Genomic DNA, 19,845 nt, shown 5'->3' with positions numbered 1-19,845 from the left:
CTGCAGGAACGTGCGTACCTGTGGAAGTCTGGCTAGGCGCTTCTGGAAAAACACAGAGAGCGCTGAGACTTGTCCCTTAAGGGAGCCGAGCGACAAACCCTTTTCCAGTCCAGATTGAAGGAAGGACAGAAAAGTGGGCAAGGCAAAAGGCCAGGGAGAAAAACCCTGAGCAGAGCACCACGACAGGAAAATCTTCCACGTCCTGTGGTAGATCTTGGCGGACGTTGGTTTCCTAGCCTGTCTCATAGTGGCAATGACGTCTTGAGATAACCCTGAAGACGCTAGGATCCAGGACTCAATGGCCACACAGTCAGGTTGAGGGCCGCAGAATTCAGATGGAAAAACGGCCCTTGAGATAGCAAGTCTGGTCGGTCTGGTAGTGCCCACGGTTGGCCGACCGTGAGATGCCACAGATCCGGGTACCACGACCGCCTCGGCCAGTCTGGAGCAACGAGGATGACGCGGCGGCAGTCGGCCCTGATCTTGCGTAACACTCTGGGCAATAGTGCCAGCGGAGGAAACACATAAGGGAGCTGAAACTGCGACCAATCCTGAACTAAGGCGTATGCCGCCAGAGCTCTGGGATCTTGAGACCGTGCCATGAACGTCGGTACCTTGTTGTTGTGCCGGGACGCCATGAGGTCGACGTCCGGCACCCCCCAGCGGCAACAGATCTCCTGAAACACGTCCGGGTGAAGGGACCATTCCCCTGCGTCCATGCCCTGGCGACTGAGATAATCTGCTTCCCAGTTTTCCACGCCTGGAATGTGAACTGCAGAGATGGTGGAGGCCGTGGCTTCCACCCACATCAAAATCCGCCGGACTTCCTGGAAGGCTTGCCGACTGCGTGTGCCGCCTTGGTGGTTGATGTATGCCACCGCTGTGGAATTGTCCGACTGAATTCTGACCTGCTTGCCTTCCAGCCACTGCTGGAACGCTTTCAGGGCAAGATACACTGCCCGTATTTCCAGAACATTGATCTGAAGCGAGGACTCTTGCTGGGTCCACGTACCCTGAGCCCTGTGGTGGAGAAAAACCGCTCCCCACCCTGACTGACTCGCGTCCGTCGTGACCACCTCCCAGGATGGGGGTAGGAAGGATTTCCCTTTCGATAATGAAGTGGGAAGAAGCCACCACCGAAGGGAAGCTTTGGTCGCCTGAGAGAGGGAAACGTTCCTGTCGAGGGACGTCGGCTTCCTGTCCCATTTGCGTAGGATGTCCCATTGAAGAGGACGCAGGTGAAACTGCGCGAAAGGGACTGCCTCCATTGCTGCCACCATCTTCCCCAGGAAGTGCATGAGGCGCCTCAAGGGGTGTGACTGGCCTTGAAGGAGAGATTGTACCCCTGTCTGTAGTGACCGCTGCTTGATCAGCGGAAGCTTCACTATCGCTGAGAGGGTATGAAACTCCATGCCAAGGTATGTGAGCGATTGGGCCGGTGTCAGATTTGACTTTGGAAAATTGATGATCCACCCGAAACTCTGGATAGACTCCAGGGTAGCGTCGAGGCTGTGTTGGCATGCCTCTTGAGAGGGTGCCTTGATCAGGAGATCGTCCAAGTAAGGGATCACCGAGTGACCCTGAGAGTGGAGGACCGCTACTACAGTAGCCATAACCTTGGTGAAAACCCGTGTTGCCAGGCCGAACGGCAGTGCCACGAACTGCAGGTGTTCGTTTTCTATGGCGAAGCGCAAGAAGCGCTGGTGCTCTGGAGCAATCGGTACGTGGAGATAAGCATCTTTGATATCGATCGATGCAAGGAAATCTCCTTGGGACATTGAGGCGATGACGGAGCGGAGGGATTCCATCCGGAACCGCCTGGTCTTTACGTGTTTGTTGAGAAGTTTCAGGTCCAGGACAGGACGGAAAGACCCGTCCTTCTTTGGGACCACAAACAAGTTGGAGTAAAAACCGTGGCCCTGTTGCTGAAGAGGAACAGGGACCACCACTCCTTCTGCCTTCAGAGTGCCCAGCGCCTGCAGAAGAGCCTCGGCTCGCTCGGGAGGCGGGGATGACCTGAAGAATCGAGTCGGGGGACGAGAGGTGAACTCTATCTTGTAACCGTGAGACAGAATGTCTCTCACCCAACGGTCTTTTACCCGTGGCAGCCAGGCGTCGCAAAAGCGGGAGAGCCTGCCACCGACCGAAGATGCGGAGTGAGGAGGCCGAAAGTCATGAGGAAGCCGCTTTGGTAGCGGCACCTCTGGTGGCCTTTTTAGGACGTGACTTAGACCGCCATGCGTCAGAGTTCCTTTGATCTCTGAGGCCTTTTGGACGAGGAGAATTGGGACCTGCCCGCGCCCCGAAAGGACCGAAACCTCGACTGCCCCTTCCTCTGTTGGGGTATGTTCGGTTTGGGCTGGGGTAAGGATGTATCCTTTCCCTTGGATTGTTTGATTTCATCCAAACGCTCGCCAAACAATCGGTCGCCAGAAATTGGCAAACTGGTTAAGCGCTTTTTGGAAACAGAATCTGCCTTCCATTCCCGTAGCCACAAGGCCCTGCGGAGTACCACCGAATTGGCGGCTGCAACCGCCGTACGGCTCGCAGAGTCCAGGACAGCATTAATAGCGTAAGACGCAAATGCCGACGTCTGAGTGGTTATGGACGCCACCTGTGGCACGGACGTGCGTGTGGCTGCGTCAATTTGCGCTTGACCTGCTGAGATAGCTTGTAGCGCCCATACGGCTGCGAACGCTGGGGCAAAAGAAGCGCCGATAGCTTCATAGATGGATTTCAACCAGAGTTCCATCTGCCTGTCAGTGGCATCTTTGAGTGAAGCCCCATCTTCCACTGCAAGTATGGATCTAGCTGCCAGTCTGGAGATTGGAGGATCCACTTTGGGACACTGAGCCCAACTTTTGACCACGTCAGGGGGAAAAGGATAACGTGTATCCTTAAGGCGCTTAGAAAAAACGCTTATCTGGACAAGCATGGTGATTCTGGACTGCCTCTCTGAAATCAGAGTGGTCCAGAAACATACTCGGTGTACGCTTGGGAAACCTGAAACGGAATTTCTCCTGCTGAGAAGCGGACTCCTCCACCGGAGGAGCTGAGGGAGAAATATCCAACATACGATTGATGGACGCAATAAGGTCGTTCACTATGGCGTCCCCGTCCGGAGTATCAAGATTGAGAGCGGCCTCAGGATCAGAATCCTGATCAGCTGTCTCCGCATCATCAACCAGAGATTCCCCCCTCTGAGACCCTGCACAATATGATGATGTCGAGGGAAAATCTAAGCGAGCTCGCTTAGTCGGTCTGGGGCTGGGGTCTGTGTCAGAACCCTCAGCCTGGGATCCATGAGATACCCCGGGAGGACATTGTTGGTCCAGCTGAGGTGGGCCAGGGAACAAAGATTCAACAGAGTCCCTGTGCTGAGATACCGGCCTGGACTGCAAGGCTTCTAGTATCTTAGCCATAGTCTCAGCGAGTTTTGCAAACTCCGTCCCCGTCACCTGAACAGTGTTAGCAGGTGGCTCCCCCTGGGCCCCTCTTAGCAGAGGCTCCGGCTGAGTAAGTGCCACAGGGGCCGAACAGTGCACACAATGAGGGTCAGTGGAACCTGCCGGTAGCGGGGTCGTACATGCGGCGCAGGCAACATAATAAGCCTGTGTTTTGGCACCCCTGCCTTTCGTGGGCGCCATGCTATTATCTTCCCTGAGTAACACAATAGGGTATATAGCCAGAAATCAACTGTGCACCATACAGTGTAAAACATATATACCATAAACATATAATGTTACACTACTGCACAATGGGGCTAGCACCACAGGTGCTGCTTACCACCCGCCTAAAGCGGTTGTGAGGCCACCAGAGTCCCTGCCTGGGTCTCCCAGACTTTGTCCCCCTCTGCAGCGTCCGAGGAGCTGACAGGAATGGCTGCCGGCGTCCTGAGGAGAGGAGGGAGCCGTGGGCGTGACCCAGAAAGAGCGGGAACTGGTGCCCGCACTGTGCACAGTGAGAGGGGTGGAGTATGCAAAGCATGCTCCAGCCCTCAGTGCTGCTCGTTCTGTGCAGCGTCCCTCCCTTCCCCTGCCTGTCAGGGCTGTGGGCGGGAGGAAAGGAAACTAGGCCGCAAAAAGCCGGGGACTCTAGTAATAAACGCGGCCGCCGTAAAAGCGCGGCCGGCATGAAAGTCCCCGGCGCACTACAAGTCCCAGCCGCGCCGCAGTGTTTCCATGGCCGCGGCGGTCAGTGCGGCAGTCCCTATACATAAACACACTCAGCAACGCTGAGTGTGTAATGGCACATATTAACCCGGTCAGCGCCGTGGTCCCCGGTGCACTAGCACACCCAGCAAAGCTGGAGTGTTGCTGTGCGCTGTCCCCACAGGGATACAGAGTACCTCCAAGTAGCAGGGCCATGTCCCTGAACGATACCCGGCTCCTATCCAGCAGGCTCCACAGGAGTTGTGGATGAAGCACGGTCTCAGTGCCTGGAGACCGATAGGATCCCACTTCACCCAGAGCCTTGAGGGGGATGGGGAAGGAAAACAGCATGTGGGCTCCAGCCTCCGTACCCGCAATGGATACCTCAACCTTACAACACCACCGACAAGAGTGGGGTGAGAAGGGAGCATGCTGGGGGCTCTATATGGGCCCACTTTTCTTCCATCCGACATGGTCAGCAGCTGCTGCTGACCAATCTGTGGAGCTGTGCGTGCGTGTCTGACCTCCTTCGCACAAAGCAAAAAACTGAGGAGCCCGTGGGAGCACGGGGGGTGTATAGGCAGAAGGGGAGGGGCTTAACACTTTTGAGTGTAATACTTTGTGCGGCCTCCGGAGGCATAGCCTATACACCCAATTGTCTGGGTCTCCCAATGGAGCGACAAAGAAAACACAGTAGTGACAATAAATTGCTTCACCCAGCCAATAATTGCGAGTGGAAAAAAAAAAATGATGTTATTCATATTCTCTGAAAAAAAGGCCAAAAAAGCAAAAAAAAAAAAAAATCTGCCGGGGTGTGTAAATTTTGAGCACAACTGTATTAAATGAAGCCGAAAGTATTTTTTAGCCTCAAACACATGCAAGTAAACCTAAATACGGACAACTACTTGCAAAGATATTCTAAAAAAACAATTCATCAAGATTAAGAGTCCCCTACAGCTAAGGCTCATTTTAACAGTCAGTGATTTTTCTGATATTCATCAACGTTCATGGGAAAACAACACATTGTGAAAACTTCTCTCATCCACCATGATGTTAAAAATAGATAACACAAAATGAAAACCTGTATAGACAGAGATTTCAAAGTAACCCATTAGACTTGTATGGGTAATTCAAAACAAAAACACAGTCATTCCTCTGCTTTTGGTTTGACAGAGAAGGACATGTGACCATCACCATAAACTATAATGGTGAAAAACAGGTGATGTCTGAAGTAGGTGATTCATGGACATGTGAATGCAGCCTAAAATGTGAGTAGAACTGAAGTACATTTTTTCATTACACTTGCAGCATCAATTATGATGATTTGCTGGGCTGTCCTCTGCCACATGCCATCCTGCTAAGTGCCAAAAGTTGATGGAGTCGGCATAAAACAAATTAAAAGAGCTATTTCATTATAGAATACTTAAGCTTTGTTTGTCATACATCATTTTTTTTTTATTATTTCATCAAATTCGTGAAATAATTAAAAAAAAAAAAAAAAGGCTTCCCTATATTTTTGGTTCCCAGCTGGGTACAAATAGGCAGCTGGGTGTTGGGGGCAGCCTGTAGCTGCCTGCTGTACCTGGCTAGCATATAAAAATATGGCGAACCCACGTCATTTTTTTGGGGGGCAAAGAACTCATGCACACAGTCCTGGCTGGAGTATGCTGAGCCTTATAGTTCTGCAGCTGCTGTCTGCTCTCCTGTATACACTAGTGGAGAATGAAGGAGAACAGATTGAAGCAGGAAATGACATCAGATCTTTTTTTTTTTCCTTCAATCTTTAAATGGCATTGTTCACTGATTATAAAAAAAACAAAAACGCAGTGAACAAAAATGCAGCCAAAAATGTACCAAATCGCAGTAAAAACACATTCGCCTAGTGCGCACATACCCTCATAGAGAAGCCGGGTGCACACTACACATGCAGTCATAGAGAGCTGGTCCAGATTCCCTTACATGATGGTCTCTGCTAGGACGTCTCAAAATTTCTTCTGGGACCTAGTGATACCAGACAGATACTGCCCAGGACTCACCACCCTGTGATGTCTGGATTTCACCACCTATAGTCGAAGTCGATGCTACAAATAAAAAGGTTTCTCAGTTTTGTTTTTATGATGGTTTCCTTAAATCAAATACAACTTTATTATAAGGACAGTACGAGCCAAATAGGTTTTTAAATTAGACAAAAAAGTTCAGCATTTGATAGGTTTCATAGAATCAATCACCCAAAGCTACAAAGAGATGAATACTCAGACCAAGAGATGACACATGAAAGGTTATTAAAACTAAGGTTATTTTTATTTAGTAAAACCAAATTTTAAACAGTAAACCTAAAGTTTGAAAGGAACGTAGAAAAAGAAACAAGAAAAAAAAACAAACCTCCTTCTTACTACTCCTTTACCAAGATTCTAATAGGAGACAAAATATAATCAAATCCCAGAAATATAATAATATAATAATGTAATATATATATATATATATATATATATATACACATATATACATATATATATATACATACATACATACATACATACATACATACACATACATATATATATATATATATATATATATATTTATATTGAGTGTCTCAGCAGATTAGCTGTGCTCCCCTTTTTCTCCTCTTTTCTCCTCATTGTCTTGTGTCTCTGGAGATCAGACTCCTCCTGACTCCCCGTGTGTGGCTGTTAGACAACTGGCTGCAGCAGAAACCTTCCTGCTATGTTCTGTCTGTAGTAGGACAAGCGTTCGCTATGCCCTGGCCCCTGTGATTAAGGGTAGGGCTTTAGTCAGTCAGCAGCTAAAAATGGAACCAGACAGCCCTTTATTCAATGTAAGGATTCTGCAAGGCTGATTTTCAGGATCATGCAGAAAATACTGAAAACTAAAAAAAAACATAGGACAATCCTATTTCTTTTCATTAAAATTAGTGTTTCTTTAACCCTGTAACAAAAACCTGCATGTCAATGTAATAAAATAAAGCCAGATTCTATCAAAATGTTACTCAATTCATCTGGAAATATTACTGATACAGCAACAGATCAGATCTACTTAGGATTTATAGTTCTGTCACAACAAGCGATAAAAGATGTGACAAGCTTAGCAGTTCATTATTTTTAGTATTAATATGCAGAAACACTTTTTTCCCAAGTTATATTGCTATGTTATCATAAGAGTGCAGGAACAGATTAAGTACAGGCTACCATAAGTGTTAAAGTAACTTATCTTTGTTTGTGCTTGCTTATACTGAAGTGTAAGCTATATAGAACATATATTTTGGCTCCAGCCATGAAGATTACAATTATATTTATGTGGCAAAAAGTAAACAGCCAACTGTATCAGTGAATTTGATTCACCGGTGACTAGGATGATCAGGGCAGGAACAGCTTTGGACTTTCTCTATTTTCAGGAGGACATTTTGAAGGATTCCAATCTTGACTGACGATTAGAAATGGTGACTCAATTGGCGAGGCTCTATCCAACGGCAACTCAAGTGAACAACATCCCAGATTGCACTGTTGATTAGCCAGCCTGGTGTAACGTTATTGTTGCAGCGTGAGGCACATGTAACTTCATACCAGGCTGGCTAATCAAAAGCAGAGTCGGAGGCAGGCAGATGAGAGCGATTCCCAGGGCTTCTGTCCAGTAGCCATAGATTACTGACCGGCTAGTATAACACTCACCAATACCATTCCTTTATTAAATTACATCCTTTCGTAGTCTATTTCTGGCACATACAATAAAGTACTAACCTGTCATAATCAATGTTAGTTTCTGCAGTTCAGTTCTTTGAGAACCATTGCATTGGTTCTGATTAAGCCTACATGATTGCAGCCAGAAGAAAAAAAAAAAATCATAAGGTGCACGCAAGAATCCATGTTTAGAGGAGCTCATTACAAATTACTATCTATCCACTCATTGCATAAATTACCTAGGTATGCAAGAAAGATTTTGAAGGAACAGTAGATTGCACACTAGAATACTGGGATCATTGTCTTAGCTCTCATAGGTGTAATTTGCATTATAATACTGTCCTGGGTTGATTGATAGAGAGTCATTCCTTGTCTCCCAGAACAGCTTTTCACTTGGCTTTGGGGGGCTTGGTATAACCCAGGAATTTTCTTCAGAACATGACTTTTGGTAAGAATCAGTCTCCTCATAATCCCGTCCATCTCCTGGAATAGGCTTCTCAATTGTACATTGTGTACCCTCGAGGTTTTCAGATAATGTACTCAATGTGCCATCGTGTAGATCTGGTGCAGAGGAAGCAGCGTGAAGCTTCTGGACTTTAGTAGGCACCACATTATGGTAAGTGACTCCGCCAGCGGTGATCTGCAGTTTACTGAACGTCCTTTCGAGGTCCTCTTCACACTGCACTGGGCCATGAGAAGCTGCAAGAAGGACAAACTTCAAATTATCTCAGCATTACATTTGTGCAAACACAAAAAAGTGTGCAGGTCAAACTTGAAAAGAAGAAGAGTGTAAGGCTCACAAGCAGCGTACGATGAATCATAATGATGACTGACGAACATTACGAACCTTGGGGATTACCTAGTTCTGTTAAGGGGGCTTTACACGCAACAATATTGCTAACGATATGTCGTCACGGAATTCGTTGACGCACAGCCGGCGTCGTTAGCGACGTTGTTGCGTGTGACACCTATGAGCGAGTGTTAACGATCAAAAATACTCACCTAATCGTTGACACGTCGTTCATTTTCAAAAAAATCGTTGCTGGTGCAGGACGCAGGTTGTTCGTCGTTCCTGAGGCAGCACACATCGCTAAGTGTGACACCCCAGGAACGACGAACAACACTGTACCTGCGTCCTCTGGTAACGAGGTGGGCGTGACTTTCATGCGGCTGCTCTCCGCCCCTCCGCTTTTATTGGATGCCTGCCGTGTAACGTCGCTGTGAAGCCGCACGAACCACCCCCTTAGAGAAAAGGCTTTGCCGGCCACAACGACGTCGTTGGGAAGGCATGTGTGACGGGTACTAGCGATTTTGTACGCCACGGGCAGCGATTTGCCCGTGATGCACAAACGACGGGGGCAGGTTCTTTCACGAGCGACATTGCTAGGGATGTCGCTGTGTGTAAAGCAGCCTTTATTTTGATGTCAAGAACAATGCTGCACACTGTACTTTTCTGAGGGGTTAACATAACAGACCAACCTATGAGCGCAGCCCATTTTTGCATGTATATTTTCATTGCTTTCAACGGTGAAAAACGCAGGCAAAAACACTGAAAGAACTTGCATGCTGCAGATTTTATCCACAAAATCTGCAAGGAAAAAAAAAGTGCATTATATTTCAAGGTTTCTCATGGAGTTTGCCGGCATAAGGATATGCTTGCAGTTTTGGGACACAGCCTTACAAGGGTTGTTGTCTGATGTAACTCAATTCCATATTAGGAGGTAAGTGGTACGGATGTCATTGCACCTGCACATACAGTTGGGTCCAGAAACATTTGGACAGTGACAAGTTTTGGCATTTTAGTTGTTTAACAAAATATATTCAAGGTACAGTTATATAATCAATATTGGCTTAAAGTGCAGACTCAGCTTTAATTTGAGGGCATTTACATCCTATTTGGAGTAAGGTTTAGTAATTACAGCTCTTCAATATGTAGCTGCCTGTTTTTCAAAGAACCAAAATTAAATTGGACAATTATTGTAAAAGCTCAAAACTCTAATGGACTGTTTGGGCTATTCCTTCATTAGTCCATTATCAATTAATTAGGTAAAAGGTCTGGAGTCGATTCCAGGTGCGGCATTTGCATTTAGAAGTTGCTGTCAAAGGAGCTCTCAATGTAAAAAAAAGAAACAAAACCATCAGTGAAATGTGGTCAAATTAAGAGATTCAAAAAGGTTGGGAACTCAAGGCCTGGACGTCCATGGGAGACAACATTGGTAGATGATTGCAGAAGAAGAAAAGGACTTCATAACATGCAAAGTGGAAAAAATAGAAAGGTCAGATTAAAGTTCATAAGTAACAACAAAAACCAACCTAAAGATAGCAGTCAAATTCTGGAAAAGCATTCTTTGGACAGATGAAACTAAGATTAACCTGTATCAGAATGATGAAAAAAAGAAAGTATGGAGGAGTGTTGGAACAGCTCATGATGTAAACCACACCACACCACACCACATCCACTGGAAAACATTGTGGAGGCAGTGAGATAGTATGGGCATGCATGGCTTCCAATGGCACGGCATCACTAGTGTTTATTGATGATGTGATTAAAGGCAAAAGCAGTTGGATAGATTCTGAAGTGTACAGGGCTATACTTTCTGCTCAGAATCAATCGATCAAATGCAGCAATTCTGCAAAGGCCGAGAATCACCAGATCTCATCCCTATCAAGCATATAATTTCACATTAAGTCAAACTTGAGAGAAACAAGCAACAACTGAAGTCAGCTGCAGTAAAGGCCTGACAAAGTCTCACAAAGGAGGAAACCCAGTGTTTGGTGACATCAATGGCGTACAGACCTCAGGCAGTCATTGCCTGCAAAGGATTCTCTATAGAGTATTACAAATGAACATTTTATTTATGGTAAAGTGAATTTGTCAATTTACTTGTGAGCCCCTGAAATGAGGTGACATTCTAGAAAAATTGTTGCAGTTCGTAAATATGTCACCGGATATTTTTCCTCAAATTCAAGTATCAGGCTGCTGAATCTTTGCCTGCTCGACAGCAGATTTCATTAGCAGTCATGTGAACAACAGCCGCCCGTGCGTGCGTGCGTGGACCGGAACAGCCGCCCGTGCGTGCGTGCGTGGACCGGAACAGCCGCCCGTGCGTGCGTGCGTGGACCGGAACAGCCGCCCGTGCGTGCGTGCGTGGACCGGAACAGCCGCCCGTGCGTGCGTGGACCGGAACAGCCGCCCGTGCGTGCGTGGACCGGAACAGCCGCCCGTGCGTGCGTGGACCGGAACAGCCGCCCGTGCGTGCGTGGACCGGAACAGCCGCCCGTGCGTGCGTGGACCGGAACAGCCGCCCGTGCGTGCGTGGACCGGAACAGCCGCCCGTGCGTGCGTGGACCGGAACAGCCGCCCGTGCGTGGATCGGAATAGCCGCCCGTGCGTGGATCAGTTATCCAGTTAAAACTCACTGTCAATCTCGCACAGCGTGATTTAACATGCGCTACCAGGTGGGGTGAGGGGGCATAGAAGGGAATTTTGTTACTTACCGTAAATTCCTTTTCTTCTAGCTCTTATTGGGAGACCCAGACGATTGGGTGTATAGCACTGCCTCCGGAGGCCACACAAAGCAATTACACTAAAAAGTGTAAGGCCCCTCCCCTTCTGGCTATACACCCCCAGTGGAATCACTGGCTCACCAGTTTTAGTGCAAAAGCAAGAAGGAGGAAAGCCAATAACTGGTTTAAACAAATTCACTCCGAGAAACATCGGAGAACTGAAAACCGTTCAACATGAACAACATGTGTACCCGCAAACAAACCAAAAATCCCGAAGGACAACAGGGCGGGTGCTGGGTCTCCCAATAAGAGCTAGAAGAAAAGGAATTTACGGTAAGTAACAAAATTCCCTTCTTCTTCGGCGCTCTATTGGGAGACCCAGACGATTGGGACGTCCAAAAGCTGTCCCTGGGTGGGTAAAGAATACCTCATGTTAGAGCTGCAAGACAGCCCTCCCCTATAGGGAGGCAACTGCCGCCTGCAGGACTCTTCTACCTAGGCTGGCGTCCGCCGAAGCATAGGTATGCACCTGATAATGTTTGGTGAAAGTGTGCAGACTCGACCGGGTAGCTGCCTGGCACACCTGTTGAGCCGTAGCCTGGTGTCGCAATGCCCAGGACGCACCCACGGCTCTGGTAGAATGGGCCTTCAGCCCTGATGGAACCGGAAGCCCAGCAGAACGGTAGGCTTCAAGAATTGGTTCTTCGATCCATCGAGCCAGGGTGGCCTTAGAAGCCTGCGACCCTTTGCGCTTACCAGCGACAAGGACAAAGAGTGCATCCGAACGGCGCAAGGGCGCCGTGCGGGAAATGTAGATTCTGAGTGCTCTCACCAGATCTAACAAATGTAAAACCTTCTCATACCGATGAACTGCATGAGGACAAAACGAAGGTAAAGAGATATCCTGATTAAGATGAAAAGAGGATACCACCTTCGGGAGAAACTCCTGAATGGGGCGCAGCACTACTTTGTCCTGGTGGAAGACCAGGAAGGGAGCCTTGGATGACAGCGCTGCTAGCTCAGACACTCTCCGAAGAGATGTGATCGCTACTAGAAAAGCCACTTTCTGTGATAGTCTAGAAAGTGAAACCTCCCTCAGAGGCTCGAAGGGCGGCTTCTGGAGGGCAACTAGTACCTTGTTCAGATCCCATGGATCTAACGGCCGCTTGTACGGGGGTACGATATGGCAAACCCCCTGTAGGAACGTGCGCACCTTAGGAAGGCGTGCCAAACGCCTCTGAAAAAAGACGGATAGCGCCGAGACCTGCCCTTTAAGGGAGCCGAGCGACAAACCTTTTTCTAACCCAGATTGCAGGAAAGAAAGAAAGGTAGGCAATGCAAATGGCCAGGGAGACACTCCCTGAGCAGAGCACCAGGATAAGAATATCCTCCACGTTCTGTGGTAGATTTTAGCGGACGTGGGCTTCCTAGCCTGTCTCATGGTGGCAACGACCCCTTGGGATAATCCTGAAGACGCTAGGATCCAGGACTCAATGGCCACACAGTCAGGTTCAGGGCCGCAGAATTCCGAAGGAAAAACGGCCCTTGGGACAGTAAGTCTGGTCGGTCTGGTAGTGCCCACGGTTGGCCGACCGTGAGACGCCACAGATCCGGATACCACGCCCTTCTCGGCCAGTCTGGGGCGACGAGTATGATGCGGCTGCAATCGGATCTGATCTTGCGTAGCACTCTGGGCAAGAGTGCCAGAGGTGGAGACACATAAGGGAGCCGGAACTGCGACCAATCTTGCACTAGGGCGTCTGCCGCCAGAGCTCTTTGATCGCGAGACCGTGCCATGAAGGTTGGGACCTTGTTGTTGTGCCGGGACGCCATTAGGTCGACGTCCGGCCTTCTCCATCGGCGACAGATTTCCTGAAACACGTCCGGGTGAAGGGACCATTCCCCTGCGTCCATGCCCTGGCGACTGAGGAAGTCTGCTTCCCAATTTTTTACGCCGGGGATGTGAACTGCGGATACAGAACATTGATCTGAAGGGTGGACTCCTGCTGAGTCCACGTACCCTGAGCCCTGTGGTGGAGAAAAAAACTGCTCTCCACCCTGACAGACTCGCGTCTGTCGTGACCACCGCCCAAGACGGTGGTAGGAAAGATCTTCCCTGTGATAATGAGGTGGGAAGAAGCCACCATTACAGAGAGTCCTTGGCCGTCTGTGAAAGGGATACTTTCCTGTTCAGGGATGTTGACTTCCCGTCCCATTGGCGGAGAATGTTCCATTGAAGTGGACGCAGATGAAACTGCGTAAACGGAACCGCCTCCATTGCCGCCACCATCTTCCCGAGGAAGTGTATGAGGCGTCTTAAGGAGTGCGACTGACCTTGAAGGAGAGTCTGCACCCCAGACTGTAGTGACCGCTGCTTGTCCAGCGGAAGCTTCACTAGCGCTTAGAGGGTATGAACTCCATGCCAAGATACGTCAGTGATTGGGTCGGTGACAGGTTTGGCTTTGAGAAGTTGATGAACCACCCGAACGTCTGGAGAGTCTCCAGCGCAACCTTCAGGCTGAGTTGGCATGCCTCTTGAGAGGGTGCCTTGCCAAGTAGATCGTCCAAGTAAGGGATCACAGAGTGTCCCTGTGAGTGCAAGACTGCTACCCCTGCCGCCATGACCTTGGTGAACACCCGTGGGGCTGTCGCCAGACCGAATGGCAGAGGTACGGACTGAAGATGGTCGTCACCTATCACGAAACGTAGAAAACATTGGTGCTCTGTAGCAATCGGCACGTGGAGATAAGCATCTTTGATGTCTATTGATGCCAGGAAATTTCCTTGAGACATTGAGGCAATGACGGAGCGGAGGGTTCCATCCGGAACCGCCTGGCCTCCACGTGCTTGTTGAGCAGTTTTAGGTCCAGAACGAAACTGAAAGAGCCATCCTTTTTTGGCACCACAACCAGATTGGAGGAAAACCGTGTCTTGTTCCTGAAGAGGAACAGGGATTACCACTCTTTCTGCCTGCAGAAGAGCATCGGCTCGGTGGGGAGGTGGGGACGGTCTGAAGAATCGAGTCGGAAGACGAGAACAGAACTCTGTCCTGTGCACGTGGGCACAATGTCCCTCACCCACCGGTCTGTGACCTGTGGCAGCTAAATGTCGCCAAAGGCGAGCGAGTCTGCCATCAACCGCGGATGCGGAGAGAGAGAGAGAGCTAAGAGTCATGAGGAGACCGCCTTGGTAGCGGTTCCTCCGTCTGCCTTCCTTGGGCGTGATTGAGCCCGGCCGGAAGCTGAGCCCCTCTGAGGCTTTTCAGCCCTTTTGGACGAGGACAACTGGGACCTGCCCGAGCCTGGGAAGGACCGAAACCTCGACTGTCCTTCCAGGACAGCATTAATAGGGTAAGTCGCAATGCAGACATTGCGAGGTGACGGACGCCCCTGCGGCACAGATGTACATATGCTCAAGACCAGCTGCGCAAGAACAGCTGAAAGCTTAGGGTGCCCATACGGCTGTGAATGCCGGAGCAACCGACACGCCGATAGCCTCATAGACAGATTGCAACCAGAGTCCATCTGTCAGTCAATGGCATCTTTAAGTGAAGTCCCATCTCCACTGCAACTATGGCTCTAGCCTCAAGCCTGGAGATTGGAGAATCCACCTATGGACCCTGGGTCCAGCGCTTGACCACGTCAGGGTGAAAGGGATAACGTGTATCCTTAATACGTTTGGAGAAAACGCTTATCTGGTAAGCGTGGTGTTCCTGGACTGATTCTCTGAAGTCAGCGTGGCCAGAAAAAAACTCAATATACGTTTGAGCTACTGAAATGGGACTTCTCCTGCTGTGAAGCTGACTCCTCCACTGGGGGAGCTGAGGGAGAAAGATCCAACATTCCTTTGATGGACGCTATAGGATCATTCCTTATGGCGTCACCATCCGGTGTATCCGGATTGAGAGCGGTGTCAGGATCAAAGTCCTGATGAGCTACGTCTGCCTCATCATACAGAGAGCCTCCTGGAACCACCCCCGGAGCACCGATTTTATTCCAAATGAGGGTGGCCAGGGAGCACTGATCCAGATTGCGCATGGCCTGTCTGGACTGCAAGCCTCTATCCCATGACAATATATCAGCCGAAACTGCAACTCCGTCCCTGTCCTTGGACAGGGTTGACAGGTGGTTCCTTTGGCCACGTCTAGGAGAGACCCCGGCTGACCAAGTGCTACAGGGGAGCATTGCACACAATGGGGTTCAGTGCCGTGGAACAGTATCACATGCAGTAAAAACAGCATCGAAAGCCTGTGTTGCTGATATGCTGCTGCCGACTAGCCATCTAGGAGTATAGAGCCAAGAATGGCGACCGTACAGTGCAATGTATATCATACAAGCAGAAAGTACAAATGAACACTGCCGCACATGCAATACAAGCAGCATAGAAAGCCTGTGCCATGGCACCCCTGCTTTTCTGCTGCTGTAGACTAGCCATCTAGGGGAATATAGCCTAGAATAGCGATCATACAGTGCAATGTATAGCATACAAGCATAAGTACAAATTAACACTGCAGCACCTGCAATACAAGCAGCATTGCTCTGAGGCTTTCTTGTGCCTCAGATAAAAGCAGCATAGAAAGCCTGTGCCTTAGCACCCCTGCTTTCCTGCTGCTGATGTGTCGCCATCTGAGATGGCATATAGGCAAAAATAGCGACCTATGCAGTGTAAGCATAAAATACAAATGGACAAACTGCGGTATTTAGTGGGGCCAGCACTTCAGGTGCCGCTTACCGCCCGCCTATAAGCGGGTGTGTGGTCGCCCCAGTCCTGTGCCTGGTTGCCCAGAGTCCGTTCTCTCAGCTCGGCCTGCAGTAATGGCTGCCGGCGTCCTTCTCCAGCTCGTGTGAGTAGGGGCGGGCCGTGGGCGTGCCCCAAGTCAGAGCGGGAAACCGGCGTCCCACAGTGTCCAGTGAGAGGGCTGGAGCATGTAAATAAGGCTCCAGCCCTCTGCGCTGTTGATTGTACAGCGTCTCTCCCCTACCCTGATTGACAGGGTGGGGGCGGGAACGAAGCGGAGCTAGGCCGCAAAAGCCGGGGACTGGATTTATAAGCGCCGCCGCAAAAGCGCGGTCGGCGCTAAGTCCCCGGCGCACTACAAGTCCCAGCCGCGCCGCCGCTCCCGGAGCGTCCGGCGCGGTAGTTCCCAATACATAAAGTCACTCAGCTAGGCTGCAGTGACTGTAACCCTTTACTGTCCCCGGCGCACTAGCACTCCCAGCAAGTCTGGAGTGTGCTGTGCCTGTGTGTACGGGGACACAGAGTACCTGAATGGTGCAGGGCCATGTCCCTGAACGGTACCCAGCTCCGTATCCAGCAGGTTCAATGGGTCTGTGGATGGAGCCCGGCCTCAGGGCTTTGGGGCCGGTAAGATCCCACTTCCTCAGAGCCCCTCAGGGGGATGGGGAAGGAAAACAGCATGTGGGCTCCAGCCTCCGTACCAGCAATAGGTACCTCAACCTTACAAACCGCAAGTGTGGTGAGAAGGGAGCATGCTGGGGGCCCTGTAATATGGGCCCTCTTTTCTTCCATCCGATATAGTCAGCAGCTACTGCTGACTAAACAGTGGAGCTATGCATGGATGTGTGCCTCCTTCGCACAAAGCTTGAAAACTGGTGAGCCAGTGATCCCACTGGGGGTGTATAGCCAGAAGGGGAGGGGCCTTACACTTTTTAGTGTAATTGCTTTGTGTGGCCTCCGGAGGCAGTGCTATACACCCAATCGTCTGGGTCTCCCAATAGAGCGCCGAAGAAATACCCTGTTCCTTCCGGCACACCTATAACATGACTGTGAGGCCTATGGGTTGTTATGACAGCCAAGGCTCAGCTGAATACCCCTGCGTCTGTCATTACGATCCTCCTGTGAACGGGCAATCGGATTGGTGAACAGTGTAATGGAAAAAAATTAAATAAAAAATGCCAAATATACCGTATTTTTCGCATTATAACTCTTTTGCCACAAAGAGATATTGGCAGCACTCTGCGGTTGTCAAATAAATCTTGCTTTATTTTTTCTTGCAGACAGGTGAAACAGACATGAGGGTGCAGGGGGAGCGGAGCACAAGAACAGTACCGTTTCGCACCACAGTGAGTGCTTTCACGGGTCCATACATGATGATGTATGGACCCGTGAAAGCACCCCCTGTGGTAGGAAACGGTACCGTTGTCCTTGTGCTCCGCTCCCCCTGCACCCTCATGTCTGTTTCACCTGTCTGCAAGAAAAAATAAAGCAAGATTTATTTGACAACCGCAGAGTGCTGCCAATATCTCTTTGTGGCAAAAGTAGTATTTATCCTGGCACTTTGGCAACAGCACCACGGTCAGTCACTTCATCCTATACACTCAGCTGTTTTTTTCTGCAGCAAGTCCATGTGAGTATTAGCAGCTGAGGCTGCCTCTCAGAACACCCACGTGGCTGGCTCTAAACAGAACAGAGCCGAAAAGGACTTTGCTAAAACAGCCTTACAGAGCGGTAAGCAGTGCAGTGCACCTTTTTCCTTTCTATTTCACTAAAGTTTTTCGCATTATAAGACGCACCCCAAAATTTAGACATAAAAAAACAGTAAAAAAAAAAAAAAAAAAAAAAAAAAAAAGGGCTCCGTCTTATACTCCGGTGTTCTCTTACCGGAGGGGGGCAGCAGTGGTGGTGAAGTCACAGGAGGCAGAGGTTGTGCTGGCAGGCGCGGCGGCGTACGTGGTGGCGGCAGCCGCGCAGCAGGCCGGTGCGGTGAGTGTCCCAGTGTCCGCGGTCCCGGTTCAAATGATGGCGCCTGGAGCGGCGCATGCGCAGATTGAGCTCTCATCCAAGAGCTCCATCTGCGCACGCGCCCGCTCCCGGCACCATCATTTGAAACTGGGACCGTGGACAAACTGGGTAACCTGCTGCACAGCTGCCCGCCGCACGCACAGTGGCAGCCAGTAGGCGGCCCGCGCACACCCTGCGTGCAAGCGGCCCGCACACCCTGCGTGCAAGCGGCCAGGTACCTGTGGCTGCGTGCGGTCGGCAGTCGGGTGCCTGTCGGTGCCCGCACACAGGTACACGGCTGCCGCCCGCACGTGAGCAAAGGTACCCCGGCCGCTTGCACGCAGCCACACGCACCCGGCCGCCCAATCGCCGCACAGACAGGACCACCAGGTAAAGCTATATTCGGATTTTAAAACGCACTCATTTTCCTCCCAAATTTTTGGGAGGAAAAGTGCGTCTTATAAATCAGAAAAATACGGTACTTTTTTTTTGGCAACTGCAACATTGCATTAAAATACAATAAGAGGCAATCAAAACATTTTATCCATCTAAAAATGGTATCAGTAAAAACGTTAGCTCAGGGCACATGAAATAAGTCATCACTTAGCTCAAATACCAAAAAATGGGGCCAAAAGCCAATTTTTTTTTTTGTTTGGTAAAAAAAAACAAAAACGTCCCTTTATTTTATTAAAAAAAAAAAAAAATATAATACAAAAACTATGCTTTTGGTATCAACATACTTTTACTCCCAGGACAGTTTTACCATATAGTCAATATGGTAAAAATAACACCCAATAAACAATGTCCACAATTTATTTTTCACCCTCAATTTCACCTTAGGCTATGTGCCCACGGGACTCTGTATCCACGGATATATCTGCAGGTACGTCCGCAGGTTTCCCGGAATCCGCAGCTATACATAGCTGCGGGATTCCAGCGAAATAGTTGCAGAACACCTGCGGGTATTCATGCGGCTTACCTGCAGAAGTCCCGGCCTGTATCTCCATAGTGGAGAGCCTGGAATTCCGCAGGTATTTCAGCAGGAATAATTGACATGCAGTTATGTGCATATTCCGCAGCCACACATACCGCAGTATGGACACAGACACTCCCCATGTCCCATTGGATAACATGGGGAATGTCTGCACTTATTAAAATCTGCGCATTTATCTAGAAAATCCAGATAAATCCGCATGTTTTCCACAGCAAAATCCACGGGTACAGAGTCCCGTGGGCACATAGCCTTACTTGGAATTGTTTTTGGAAATCATGCAGTAAAATGAATGGTGTTCTTCATAAAGCACAACTCGTCTCGCAGAAAACAAGCCCTCATATGGCTCTATTTTTGGGTGTAAACAAAAAAAAAATATGGCTCTTGGAAGAAAGGAGCAAACGGCTGTGCAAAAACTGAATACAGCCATGGCGTGAAGGGGTTAAGCCTCCTTCACCCAGCCAAGCCACGGGCACAGAACCATTGGTACTGCACCCTCATATACCTTAGACAAAGCGATTACTTATATAGCCCAATCTGACAGTTAAGAGACTTCAAATGGGGCACTTGATAAAGCTCTGGGAAAGCTAGCAATCCTTGGGGAAAAAAAAAGCTAAAAATAAATAAAACTAAAAATAAATAGCAAAAATGCCTTCATATAAGTAGTTATTTACTGGAGACAAATGACAGTAGATGAGAACTATTTGCATTGTTTTTATGCACGGCAGATACGGTAAAAGGTCAAATACAAATAAAC

The 19,845-nt window shown here is 49.2% G+C and overlaps 1 protein-coding gene across 5 annotated transcripts in view; it reads right to left on the bottom strand.

The window, feature by feature from the left end:
- Window positions 1-6,329: 6,329 nt before the first annotated feature.
- AZI2 (5-azacytidine induced 2) overlaps window positions 6,330-19,845 on the bottom strand; it is a 92,377-nt gene continuing 78,861 nt past the window's right edge. For all 5 annotated transcript variants that reach the window (XM_075315257.1, XM_075315255.1, XM_075315254.1 and 2 more), the window contains one exon: window positions 6,330-8,548. In XM_075315257.1, the coding sequence (XP_075171372.1) occupies window positions 8,154-8,548 (395 nt within the window). In that variant the 3' untranslated portion in view covers window positions 6,330-8,153. The remainder of the gene's footprint in view (window positions 8,549-19,845) is intronic.

Source organism: Anomaloglossus baeobatrachus, chromosome 6, assembly GCF_048569485.1.
Source record: "Anomaloglossus baeobatrachus isolate aAnoBae1 chromosome 6, aAnoBae1.hap1, whole genome shotgun sequence".
Lineage (NCBI taxonomy): Eukaryota > Metazoa > Chordata > Amphibia > Anura > Aromobatidae > Anomaloglossus > Anomaloglossus baeobatrachus.
This window is presented reverse-complemented; position numbering and strand designations above follow the sequence as displayed.